This window comes from Barbus barbus (genome assembly GCF_936440315.1).
Source record: "Barbus barbus genome assembly, chromosome: 25".
Taxonomy (NCBI): Eukaryota; Metazoa; Chordata; class Actinopteri; order Cypriniformes; family Cyprinidae; genus Barbus; species Barbus barbus.
Window position 1 is genome coordinate 27111081 of NC_136753.1, and position 13245 is coordinate 27124325.

Consider the following 13245-nt stretch of genomic DNA (forward strand, 5'->3'; position numbering starts at 1 on the left):
ATTTGGTGTTTACCCTAATGTAATTTATTAATGGAGTAATACCGCTATAATGGTGCATACAAAAAGTGCTATATCTTTTACTTTCAACTTTGTAATACCATTTTTGAAACTACATTGGTGAACCATATGAAAACCATGACATTGCCACATTATTTTTCTTGATTAGAGGTCTTTTATTTTGACGTGCATTTTCCCAGTGTACTACCGCACAGGAAGTGCTTCGAACAAGAAAAGCGGAAGTTGATGGACAAATTTGTATTCTAATGTAAGCATTCTCACGGCCAATTTATACTTCATGCTTATGATTAGTAATGTTGTACAACTACAGTTTCATTAATCTCGCCGATACGACCGCTCGTGTACAGTGGGTGAGTTGTTTATTAGTAGTGATGGTTTAGGTTGTCTGCGCTCTGTGCATGCGCCTTATCCAGGCCTTTGTGCCAGAGAGCCTGAGAGTGGACCGCTTGTTGTAGATTAAATGGTGATTATCGCGTATTTAGGCTATTTAATGTACAAACTAACCAATCCGTTTACTTCTGTAACACTCAGTAGATAACACATGCAGTTATGTGTTGTAAAGTATTTGGCACCCTACACATTTTATATGAGCACTTTGCAATAATAGACCAGAAATTATAACAATTATTGCATATAACTATATAATCTTCAAAACTATTTTATGCGAGGCTAAAGATTGCATTTGCATTGATAATGATTTATTTACATTAAAGAAATTGTGTTTTTTGTGTTTCTTTGAAAAATATTCTACATGCATTTAAGTCCCATGTTATTGCCATATAATGCTATCATTTTAGTATGTTGCTATTACGGTACTTTTCTGTATTATTATGTATTCATATACCATGTGTTACTAAATAGTACTTTATGGTTAATACAAACATGGTGTTTCCACATAAATCCATAACAATATCATCGTATTTTTAGTTAAATTGCTTTAACAAACTGCTTTTTATTAAATGTTGAATCAAGATGTGCATTTACAGGAAGAATTATAAATGCTTTGAAGAAATGGAAATATTAGCAAGTTTTATTTTTGGTTTTTAATGGTATAGTTTTCATTATGAGCTATCATCATTTTCAAGCTTTAATTTTAAAATGTGTAAAGTTTCAAAAGCTAAATATGTATGGCATGCTTAAGTCTGAAATGGTAGACATACACACCGGAAGTTGTGTTCTTATGTGATGCAAGTAGGGCTGAATTAAATGCAGAAAATCTGAATAGACACAAAACTGCTTTTTTATGGTTTAGGGTTTCGTAAGTTGAAGAAAAGATGAAAAATATAGATACAAATTTATTAAATAATAAAATGTAAAATTAAACTAAATATTTTTAATTAAAAATAAAACAAAAATTGGTTATATAAAATATTTATTTAATTATCTGCATGTCTGTTTAAAGATATTATAAATGGAAATTTATTCCTGTGATCAAAGCTGAAAGTCTTCAGTGTCACATGATCCTTCAGAAATCATGCTGCTCAAGAAACATTTCTTCTTATTAATGTTAAAAGCAGTTTTGCAAATAATAATAATAATAATACATATAGAAATAGTTTAAAATTCATTGTTTTAAATTACTTATGCAGTTATATAATGATACTTATGTGAATAATATATTTGTATTTGTTTTATATTCACAGGTGCCCGGGTGGGGAGTGTCTACAGTCTGAGCTCTTCTTCTTCTTGCCCTCTACCTCTGAACACTCGTACGACCTCCATCTCTCTGTCTCCCACATGAGCGCAGCGTTCTATTCCCGCTGGGCCGAGCGCCATGCCTGACCGGGATAGCGCCTACCTGGCAGGCGGTGGTGGGGGCGGCAGTGGGACGGGGGTTGGCACTGGGGTCGGGGACGAGGGAGGGTCTGGGACGGGTGGAGAGGGTAGAGCGACAGGGGTTGGCGGCTCAGCGGGCTGCGCGGGGGGTAACGGAGGTCCCGGGGCAATGGGAGGCGGCGGGGCGTTAGGAAACGGTGCTTTTGGCTCCGGTTTGGGACTGGATGGCGTTTGCCGAGATTTTTTGCGGAACGTGTGCAAGCGTGGAAAGCGCTGCCGCTTCCGGCATCCGGACTTCAATGAGGTTCCCGATTTGGGCGTGCAAAAGAACGAGTTCATCTTCTGCCACGACCATCAGAACAAAGAGTGCGTGCGCACCAACTGCAGATTCGTGCACGGCTCGAAGGAGGATGAGGACTATTATAAGAAAACCGGAGAGCTTCCGCTTCGGCTCAGGGGGAAGGTAGCGGCCGGGTTGGGATTGTCTCCGACCGACCTTCCGTTGAGCCGTGGAGAGGTGCCTATTTGCAGGGACTACCTGAAAGGAGAGTGCCAGCGGGGCAATAAGTGCAAATTCCGGCATGTCAGGAAGGATTATGAGTATGAAGCCCCATCCCGGAGTGGAGTCGGGTGTATGATGGGCGTCACCGGTGGTGTCAGCGGGATGGTGAACACCGGTGGCGGTGGAGCTGGAACTGTTGGTGGTGCCTGCGGCGGGATGTCTGGTCTCGTTGGCGGTGGTGTTGGTAACTACATGGGAATGGGATGTCCCAACATGGGTGGCTGCAGAGAGCAGGGCATACCGGGTGGAGTTGTGGCCTCGTTGAGCGGCTGCATGTCGATGGGAACAGCAGGTCATCGGCGGTATGACAGGGGTCCTTGCTCCGTCTACGACCCTCTGTTTGAGAATGGCATGTTTGAAACGGGGCCGGTGGAGGCGCCTGTGGACCACACGACCTTCCAGCTGAAGAGACGACGTTTGGAGGGGCTGCGGTTGACCGATGGGATTGGTGGACATTATGACCTGGGGGTTCAGACCACCCTGTCAACCCGGCCGTTAGAGTACCGCTTATTAGAAGAGGAGAACGCCCTGCTGAGGAAAAGAGTGGAGGAGCTTAAGAAACAGGTGAACAGATGTTAAATCGACTTATTCACTCACTCTCATGTTGTTCCAAACCTTCCTTTCAGTGGAATACAAAGGAAGATACATCTCTGTCTCTGTTGAGTTTGGGGCTGCAAAAATTATATAGTCCTAAGAAAGTTGCTAAAAACTGCCTTACCTTTCCAATCTCATTCTGGTCAAATATGGTGCTTTAAGATGCATTGTGCCTGAATTGTTGCGAAAGACCAGCCACACAAGAATCAATCAACAAACCTAGTGTCTAGTTTTGAGAACTACCGCAGAGGAGATTTTTAGCAAAAGAACTCTTCCTTTTAATTGTGCTTTTAATGTCCTTTTTTGCAGTGTTATTTATATATTATTATAGTATTTAATATTTTGAAAGAGCTTTTAATTTTACATTTTCAGTTTTAATTTTAGTTTGTTTTAGTAATTTTGGTACTTCAGCTATCATTTATTTTTATAGTTTATTTCATTTCTAAATGAAAATTAATTTTAATAGTTTGTTTTAGTTTTATTTATGTAAATGCTACGAGTAAATTAAGGGTTCATAACATTATAATGTGCAGTGTGAAAAAAAATAATACTCACTTTTCATTACAAAAGATTATATATTACATTAGCTAAAAGTTTAAGTTAAATCTTTTTTTGATGAGTGATAGCAGGATGATGTATAAAGCAGATGTAAAATGCATCCCTACGCTTTTGTCATTTTTGGAGACTGACAGATCCATCTTTGACTTTACTTTTTGAACTCTGTACATTCTGCGGTACATAATCTTTTACATTTCCACAGAAGACAGAAAATAATACAGATTTTGAATGATTTGAGCGTGAATAAAGGATGACAAAGTATATCTTTGCTGACCTCTTTCTATTATAAGTCTTTTAGAAGCATTATGCAATTGAGACCCATCCTTTGCATCCTTTATAAATCCTGCAAACAAAACATGCAAATCATCTCCAAATTGTACTTTATCTTGAGGTCAGTGACAGAATCATTTTAAAGTTTAGGACAACCGTAACAACATCCCACGTCTTTCGTGTGAAGTTTCAAGTTCAATTCTCTAAACTCACATCTCTCCTGTTTTTCTCCAGGTGTCCAATCTCATAGCCACCAACGAGGTGCTCCTGGAGCAGAACGCTCAGTTCCGAAGCCAGGCTAAAGTGATGACCCTGTCCTCCACTCCCGCTCCGTCTGAGCAGAGTCTGGTGCCCCCTGTTGGTTCTGTGAGCTCCTACAACCATGGCATCGCCCAGACGCACACCACTCTGAGCAGCGCTGGTCTGCAGCCCCGTCCCGTCACGCAGCAGGATCTGGTGGCCCCGGCCGGAGCGCCGACCGCACCTCCAGCCAATGCGGCGCCCCCTACCGCACCCCCTCCACATCTGAACCCTGACCCCATCTCTGCCGCCCTCGCTCAGACTATCGCCCAGGGAATGGCTCCACCTGTTTCCATGGCCCCTGTTGCGGTTTCGGTAGCACCGGTCGCTGTGTCGATGGCACAACCGCTGCCGGGCATCACGATGAGCCATGCGACCACACCGATGGTGTCGTATCCCATCGCCAGTCAGAGTATGAGGATCACAAACTTGCCTCATTAATATGAACAGATGTTTTCAGCAATATATACACAAGTCAAGGAAATTCTCCTTACACACTTTGGTTTAACTTACCAATAACACGGTAAGTTTCTCAGGTGAAGGGTCTGTTTTGACTGAAGGAACTTACAGATTTCTGTACAGACAAAATACAGATCTCCACTTGTGAATATTTGAAACATATTTCAGTTTTCTTGCCACGCTTTAGCGAGTGATTGACTTTAAGAGAGCCGAAAGAAAGATTCCTTTGAGATTGTGGACATCTATTAACTCATTTCGAGAGATGTAACTATTCAGCTAATCACTACAGAAGGATTATGAATTTACTTGTTAGCTGTCAGTTTTAGTTTGACTCCTTTTTTAATAGTTTGTTTTGTGAATTGCTTTCGTGTGAACTGATTATTGGTCTTTTGCACAAGATTAATGAATCTGACCCATTGAGCACCATTATTAATTCTTGTATTGTTTTCACACAACAAATCATATGTGGGCATAAAAATGTTTTATTTATTTCTTTTGGAAACTAAATAACTGCATTTTTCTGTCTAAATATCGGCCATGTTTCGTTCATCTTTGGTGAGTATCTTTCTGAAATGTTGATGAAAAATTATATATTTCTTATCAAACCAAACTTCTTTTATGAGCTTGATCACTTTCTCATGTTCTGTTGAGCATAACGTCCGTTGTTTGCACTCTCAGACCTGTTCACTTATGATCAGATCAGCATTTTATAATGTTTTGTATCTGGAAACCCCCAGATTTTTGAAAAGGTATCACTTTATTGCTCATAATCAGTTCTCATAAGTGAACTGTGAACTGTGAAGTGTTTCCTTGTGATGTTTTAAGCTAATGTATAAGGTTTGGGTTTACAGGTAGAGTGATTAACTATTAGGGTTATCATGCAAAAAGTATGATCATGAGAAGTGTATTTAATCTGACCTGTTCTCAAGCTTTAATCTGATAATCCACCAGCATCAGGCCTGCAGGACACAAGCACATCTGGATGCTCTGGAACAGACAAACTGAATAGTGTCTATATTGGCAGCCATTATATGAAATCTAATGTGAATGACTTGCCCATGAATACAGATTTCGAGCAGAAGGCGGTCAGCTGGTATCAGAGCATCTACATTTCAGTGGTTGTGGCTAGAAGGGATACAGCTAAAACTGGAAGTTAACAATAAACTTAATTTTCTACCTATTAGATTGTGTTTTATAAACGTCAACACCTACCCCAACCCTAAACCTACCCCTTACAATAATGCAAAAACAGTAAATATTGTTGTACAGTGTGACAAAAATTATGCTATATTGATGTGTGCATGCCCAGTAGATAAATCTGTATACCATCTAGCCTTAACCATTTCCAGCCTTCGTTTACAGTCTTTAAATCAATACAAGCTGGTTTTGACTAGTAAAATTTCATTTTAAAGACCAATAACAATTTAACAAATCTGTTATATAGTTTAAACTGTAGATATCAGAAAAAAACATTTGCAGTAGTGACTATAGCTAATGCATTCAGGATGTTGCATACCATTTCTTGTCAAAAAAGTGGAATTTATCTCAGAATTGTAATTGGATGAACAAAAAATCCCATTTTTTCTATTTTTATCACTTTTTAGCCAAAACTGCATTAGAAGTTCACCTGTTATGACTAGTCAAAATTGCATTGTGGATATCTTAAAAGTAAACTATTACTAAGCAAATTAATATGCATAACAGATATCTTATTTAGACTCATTAGGAAATGTTTTACTATTATGATGGATGATTAATTAGCATTTGTTTTTATAATTCTAACTAGTCAAAATGTAATCATAACCTTAAATGATATCATTATTTCATTAGATATCTTATATGCAAATTAATACATAATGAAAAATTAATTTTAGGTATCTTGCATGAGTTTTTACAAGTAAAACTGGCTATTATCGTCCCATTGTCATGTATTTAGTAAGAACTTGTTAGACTTGCACGTACTTTAAATCAGATTTTGTCTAGTCAGATATAAAGGTAGAAGAATCTGCAGCTTCCAACAAAGTTTTCTCCTCTTTTGCACAACTGCGTCGTTTTCTGTGGGCGTGGATCTGCCTAAATAACGGTGCAGGCCACACTTCAGGGTTTCAGACAGATACTGCAAGAAGGAAAAACAGCGTCATCTTCAGTCTGTAGTCCATGCGCGAATGAAACGCTCGACTCTCAGCATATGTTGAATTTGAGTTGCAAATCGCTTTGTAATCGCATCTCGACTTTGGAAAAATTTGCGTACAGACCACAATGTCGCACGTTGATTCAGGGCCGAAAAATGACTCGGACTCGGAAAAGAAGACCGAACCAGCCCAGAACACTTCATCGGGAGAAATGGACGTCCCTAAAACTAAACTATTTGATCCCAAAGCAATCTTATGGACATTTGGCAAATGTCTCACTGCCCTGTTGCCCGCTTACCTGGCAGGTTACTATCGGGTGAGCACTAGTTTAGTGGCGTTTGGGATGATGGTGTACGCAGGATGGAAACACACTCGTGAGGCGAAGGAGGCGAGACTGAAGTCTGCTATAGAGTTAGTCAACGACGAGCAAGAATACATATCCTCCAAATCATTTAGAAGTAGAAGAGACCTGCCTTCTTGGGTAAGAATGCACAAAAGTGTGTCTTTTGTTATCCATTGTTATTAATGCACAACATCCGAATAACACGTATTCATGCTACAAGTGAAACACAACGTGTTAATGTAAAAGATTTGCATAGCTACAAACTAAAACGAGTGGCGAATCGCGAACGATTTGTTCATTTGAATGATTCAGATTCGTACGACGTTTGAAATCACTTTTCTGCACAGAAGTAAAACTGAGGAGAATGACATAAACAACTCGAGAACATAGTGAAAACGGTCGTATTTAATAAACAACCCTCTTTTACTGTTAAACAAATTAACAAAGTGCTTTGCGTGACTTCTCTTTTGACTCGAGAATCGGATCATTTCATGGTGAATCATTTTTCGAACCTCTTCATTCCTGCTAAAGAGTATGAGTGGGCTGCAGCTTTAGAAGACATTGGTGGTATACTGCATACTTGGCAAAATTCCCATCGCCCAAATCATTCTGAATGGGCCTACACTGTTGCTTCGTCATCTCCTCCACATGTGCACAGTAGATGCTCCCATAAAAGAGCTCATTCTATATTTGCTCATGTCTCATGGTTGTCATGTGTTGAAATAAGCTATGCATGTAATTCATTGAAAAAAAGTGTTAAATATATAAATAAATCAAAATGCATTTAAATAAAACAAAACATTCATTCATATTTTTTTTTTATCTGGGAGAAATCTAATTCTACTCTGCAAATAGTATATGTTATTGTTATTTAAGAAAGAAATGATGAAATTAAAGGAAGAACGCTCATGATAGGCTGAGGTGGTTGTATGTGCTGTTTTTTCTTCTTTATAACCACATCCTCTGTTGAAGATTGTTGTAGTGACACTTTGAAGCTCATGTGCATTTACAGTCTTTGCACTTAGAAATCTGTTATTATTTTTTCTTTATATTTTTAGGTCAATTTTCCAGATGTGGAGAAGGTTGAATGGCTAAACAAGGTAATTCAGCAAACATTTTGGTTGACATTTGTTCATTGAGATGCCACATGTAAAATTAAGCCTGTAATCCCATGTATTCCTGAGCTGTGCCTTTAAACCCCACCCAACCCATCCGTATGACCCTTCCTTATGTCACAACAGCTGCACACACACACACACACACACGTCTTGTGAACAAAAGCTGCATATGCTATTATTACGCATCCATTCTTAACTAAACACTAATTCAACCAACATATGTTCATGCCTTTGAATTAGTAGATCAGCCGCAATGCATGTTTTTCCAAGAAATTAAATTTTTAATGTCCTTTTGCATCTCTAAATCCGTAACAATAATAATAATAATAGAATTTATTTGCGTAGTTTCCAACTCCAAGTGCTTCACAATAAAAATAAGCACCAAAATACTATAATTAATGTAGCGTACAATTAAAGATAAAACCCTCCTTATAATCATAATAAAACATCAAATTAATGATAACAAAAAAGCATAACAAAAAATTATAATTGAACCCAAGTGATGATGATAAAAGACATTTGACAGATAAAAAAAGTAAAAAGATACACTTTTAGCTTTCTTTAAAAAAATATTTAGTATTAATGATATATTTATGCAAAATAAAGTTTGGTAATTTATGTAAAATAAAAAAATAGGTTTTGGGGTTGAAGTGAAGTTTCCTTCTTGAGATTTGCTCACTTAGAGACAGAAAAGGAAGAGCATATAGAGATATATCCCTTCCTAAATTCTTTATAGCATTTGTCCTTCTTTGTGATGAAGCTCAGCCCATTTCAGTAGTAGTCTGATTGCAAAAATGCTGCTGCGCACAAATATTTAGGCTTGGCGTTCTTTATCAGTGATTCACGAGGCAGACATTTTACGCTGGCATTCATCCCAACCGAGACTCTACCCTCGTCGTACCCCATGGTCATGTGGTTTGTGCATGAGTCACAATGCTATTTCTAAAATCTGTGGTTTGCTCATGCAATGAATAATCTGAAAAACACTCTGGCAACTGGTGCTTTAGCTTCTGTTATAAGATCTTAACATCCGCAAACAACAACAGGTCGCTGTAGTAACAAGGCAAACACAAATGGCTCCGGTGTAAACAGCTGCAAGCAGAGCGGAGAACAGACATCAGTTACACGAGCGTTAAGGGAACATTCCATTTGATCATTTTTCAAACATAATGAGAACGTTGCTTTCGAATGTTCTCTAAAAATTCTGAAACAGATAGTAACGTTTAAAAAATGTTAAATGAACATCCAACTAAAACATTTCAGAAAAAAAACATTCCATGAATGATGTATAAATAATAAAAAAAAAAAAATATGACACTCTTTCTCTTCCTGTCTGTTTTTCAAGGTTATCCAGCATGCCTGGCCATTTATTGGTCAGTATTTGGAGAAGCTGCTGACGGAAACCATCGCTCCATCCATCCGTGGCTCCAGCACTCATTTGCAGACACTCAGCTTCACGAAGGTCGACTTTGGTGGCAAGGTCATACATGCACACTCACTCACTGCTACACAAGTAATTATATTCCAGTCTAACATTCTCACACATCTCAGTCCACCGCAGTGCAAGAGATTGAAAGCCACTGGAACGTATCAGAACAAGCATTCCCTTTAAATAAATGCTCTTTTGTTATAAGTATATTTTGTTCATTAACATGGTTAACAAAATTAGGATGTTGTAAAATAGCTGATGAAAAGTTATTAATTTATTAAACCATCAATATTTAAAATAAATGAAGTACAGTCATGGCCAAAAATATCGGCACCCTTGGTAAATAGGATCAAAGAAGGCTGTGAAAATTCATCTGCATTGTTAATCCTTTTGAGCTTTCATTTAAAAAGTTCACAAAAATCTAACTTTTCATTGAATAATAAGAATTTAAAATTCCAGTCCTCTGACCTGAACCCTGTAGAAAATGAGTGAGGTGAACTGAAGAGAAGAAGCACCGTCATGGAGCTGGGAATCTAAAGGGTCTGGAGTGATTCTGGATGAAGGAATGGTCTCTGATCTCTTCTCAGGTGTTTTCTAACCTCATCAGGCATTATAGGAGAAGATTTAGAGGCAAATGGAGGTTTCAAAAAGTACTGAATAAAAGGGTGCCGTTAATTGTGACCAATGTTATTAGAGAAAAATATTTATTTAATAATGATACCCCATTTTAAATTCTTATTATCCAATGAAAGGTTATATTTTTGTGATTTGTTTTAATTAAAGATCAAAAGGATTAACAATGCAGATTAATTTTCACAGCCTTCTTCGATCATATTTACCAAGGGTACCGATATTTTTGGCCTTGACTGTATATAATTTTAAAATAAAGACAATCAAAATAAAACACTGCATGTCATATGACTATTAACCAAGATCAGAGAACCTTAAACATGGAAATGTGTTGTTGAATTATTAAAGTATTAACTTTAATTCTCAGGTGCTAATGTTTGGGAATCCCGGAAGTTAAAAGTTAAAATATTAACTTAAAATCTTAGGTGGCAGGTAAATATTTTAGGGTGAAAGGGGTTTGGAATACCAGAACTGTTCCATTACAGACTTATAGAATAATATTAATAAAGAAACAACCAATTTTGCTTGATATAATGGTATTTTCTGTACTTTTTTACATTGTTATTTTAGAACTTTCTTTCATTTTACAGCCAATGAAGGTGGTTGGAGTGAAGGCCCATACAGAAAATGAGAAAGGTCAAATTCTGCTTGACGTTTACATCAGGTGACGCATACAGCTTTACATCTACATTTGAGATTCTCTGCATAAATGAGGTCCTGTAATGAGGGAATTGTCTATTGTTGCTCAGGGAGTGATTTAAAAGCCTTGTGTACTTGATATTGTGTCAAAAACAGACAAAACAAGACTGTCAAACTGCAGCCAAGTCAGATTTGTTCAGCCGGACTGAGTTTATTCAAAAAAATAAACTCATTTTAGTTTAGTGTTTAGTTGGCTGGGATCAATTCAGCAGAATTGTTAAGGTCATTAAAGTCCTTAAGATTTCTCATTTATTTGTGAAGAGTTAAAAGCAGTCTAAAGTTTCCTCTCCGCCGTCTTTTCCCAGTTACGTGGGGGATGTTGAGATAAACGTGGAGGTGAAGAGGTATTTCTGCAAGGCTGGGGTGAAGGGAATACAGGTGAGATTCTGCGTTTGTGACGGTAGATTTGATGCACAGTCCCAATAAATGAATGAATTTTATTAAGGGTTTATTTCATTTTCGTTTGTTCCGTCAGCTTCATGGAATGATGCGCGTGATTTTGGAGCCGCTGATCGGTGACGTCCCAATCGTGGGCGCTGTGACCATGTTCTTCATTCAAAGACCTGTAAGTTCTGTATATAATAAGGGTGCTTCTATGGCTGTATATGTTTCTTGAGTTGACCAGATGGTTCTTTGGATATTAAAATGTTGTTGCATGACATTATGGGTTTTTCAAATATAGTAGTACAGGGTTTCCCAAACTTGGGTATGTAAACCCTAAAATTACAACAAATAATTCATTTTTAAAACAAACACTAAAATATATTTTCTTGTCATGTGACCATTTACCAACATTAGAGTACCATAAATATGCAAATGTGTTAAATATTAGCTTAAAATCTTAGGCGGTACTTCAAATAAATATTTTATGTTTGGGAATCACTGCAGCTGTATGTTGTATATTGGTATCATCCATTAATTAAAGAAAATTGAAGCTCTCACACATTTTTTCGGTTGCACTTTATTTTACAGTATGTGCATTTACATGTACTTGCAATATACTTTAGAAAGTACTGGGTAATATAAGGTAACCACATGGGTTACGGTTAGGTTTAGAGGCTGGTTCTGGTTTAATACCTAGTTATTGTAATTACTCAAATAAGCACATAGTATGTACATGCAGAACAGGACTGTTAAAAGTGCTGCCCAGTTTTATATATATATATATATTAAAAAAACAAACATTTAGCTTTACAAGGTTCATCTGGCTTCTTCTTTAAGTCTTTCTTGAATCTTTTAAGTGTTTATTATTTAATTAGTACTCAACTCAGAATGTTAGTTTTGTTAGAATCATGTAATCTTTGCCATTTAAAAAAAAAAAAATGTTTTTGTTAGAAACTGACCGTTAACTGGACTGGTTTGACCAACCTGCTGGACATTCCAGGGCTCAAGTGAGTTTCAGTCGTTAGAGATACACAATAAGATGTTTTTCAGTTCAGTACCCTCACTGTCCTGAGCTGCCTCCTTTTTGGTGTGTTTCTCTCTGAATCTATTTGACTCGATCTATCTCTGGCTCTTTCTCTCAGTGTGATGTCAGATACTATGATCATGGATGCGATTGCTTCATTCCTGGTTCTGCCCAATCGTCTCACTGTTCCTCTAGTGGCAGATCTGCATGTAGCGCAGCTGCGGTGCCCTTTACCCAGGGTAACACACACACACACACACACACAGACCTTTACAAATGCCCATATATGCATTAGACAAATATTGACAAAAATACTTAAATACATAATACTTTGGTTTTTGCAATTGAAATGTAAACTGCCGTTCAATAGTCTGGGGCCTGCATTCATTTTTTTTTTTTCAAATATAGTAAAAACAGTAATATTGTGAAATATTATTACAATTTAAAATAACTTTTTTTAAATATATATTTAATTTATTGATGGTAAAGCATTATTACTCCTGTCTTCAGTGTCACTTGATTCTTCAGAAATCATTCTAATATGCTGATTTGATGTTAAAAATCATTTCTCTGCACTGTATTCTCATTCTGTGCATCTTTCTTTCATGAAGGGGGTTGTGCGTATTCACCTGGTGGAGGCTGATGGTCTGGCTTCGAAGGATAACTATGTGAAGGGTGTGATGGCGGGCATGTCTGACCCGTATGCCCTGCTCAGAGTCGGCCCGCAAACCTTCAAATCCCGCCATCTGGACAACACGCTCAATCCCAAATGGGATGAAATGTATGAGGTGGGTGTTAAAATTACACCACATTATAATAAGAACAAAAAAGCAGTAAGCCATTTATTATCATGATATCAATGTATGATGTAAATGTGATAAACATCTTAATCTCATGTGTATCTGTGTCTTTCAGCTCAAATGTAGATCCATCCATACCACATTTTGTC

The 13245-nt window shown here is 37.5% G+C and overlaps 2 protein-coding genes across 4 annotated transcripts in view; both read left to right on the forward strand.

Annotated features, from left to right (window-relative positions):
* The first annotated feature begins 208 nt into the window (after positions 1 to 208).
* Positions 209 to 5716, forward strand: LOC306844883 (zinc finger CCCH domain-containing protein 10-like). 2 transcript variants are annotated; one of them, XM_079377310.1, is made up of 3 exons: positions 209 to 265; positions 1662 to 2920; positions 4013 to 5716. In XM_079377310.1, exons 2-3 carry the CDS (start codon positions 1793 to 1795, stop codon positions 4517 to 4519), a joined length of 1635 nt encoding a protein of 544 aa, XP_079233436.1. In that variant the 5' UTR covers positions 209 to 265; positions 1662 to 1792; the 3' UTR covers positions 4520 to 5716. The 2 variants fall into 2 exon arrangements, with proteins under 2 accessions (XP_079233436.1, XP_079233435.1); XM_079377309.1 differs by having other exon boundaries at positions 218 to 368.
* Positions 5454 to 13245, forward strand: part of LOC306844882 (extended synaptotagmin-1-like) — a 28406-nt gene continuing 20614 nt past the window's right edge. For both annotated transcript variants that reach the window (XR_013781944.1, XM_079377308.1), the window contains exons 1-9: positions 5454 to 7150; positions 8071 to 8112; positions 9476 to 9610; positions 10780 to 10853; positions 11194 to 11266; positions 11364 to 11453; positions 12224 to 12279; positions 12415 to 12535; positions 12908 to 13084. Coding sequence is in view for 1 of the 2 variants with exons in the window: in XM_079377308.1 (XP_079233434.1) it covers positions 6797 to 7150; positions 8071 to 8112; positions 9476 to 9610; positions 10780 to 10853; positions 11194 to 11266; positions 11364 to 11453; positions 12224 to 12279; positions 12415 to 12535; positions 12908 to 13084 (1122 nt within the window). In the remaining variant the exon portion in view is untranslated. The remainder of the gene's footprint in view (positions 7151 to 8070; positions 8113 to 9475; positions 9611 to 10779; positions 10854 to 11193; positions 11267 to 11363; positions 11454 to 12223; positions 12280 to 12414; positions 12536 to 12907; positions 13085 to 13245) is intronic.

Coding starts and splice junctions, on each gene's coding strand:
- LOC306844883 (XM_079377310.1), top strand. CDS start 1,793: ATGCCTGACCGGGATAGCGCCTACCTGGCAGGCGGTGGTGGGGGCGGC. Junction 2,921..4,012: donor TGGAGGAGCTTAAGAAACAG/GTGAACAGATGT, acceptor GTTTTTCTCCAG/GTGTCCAATCTCATAGCCAC.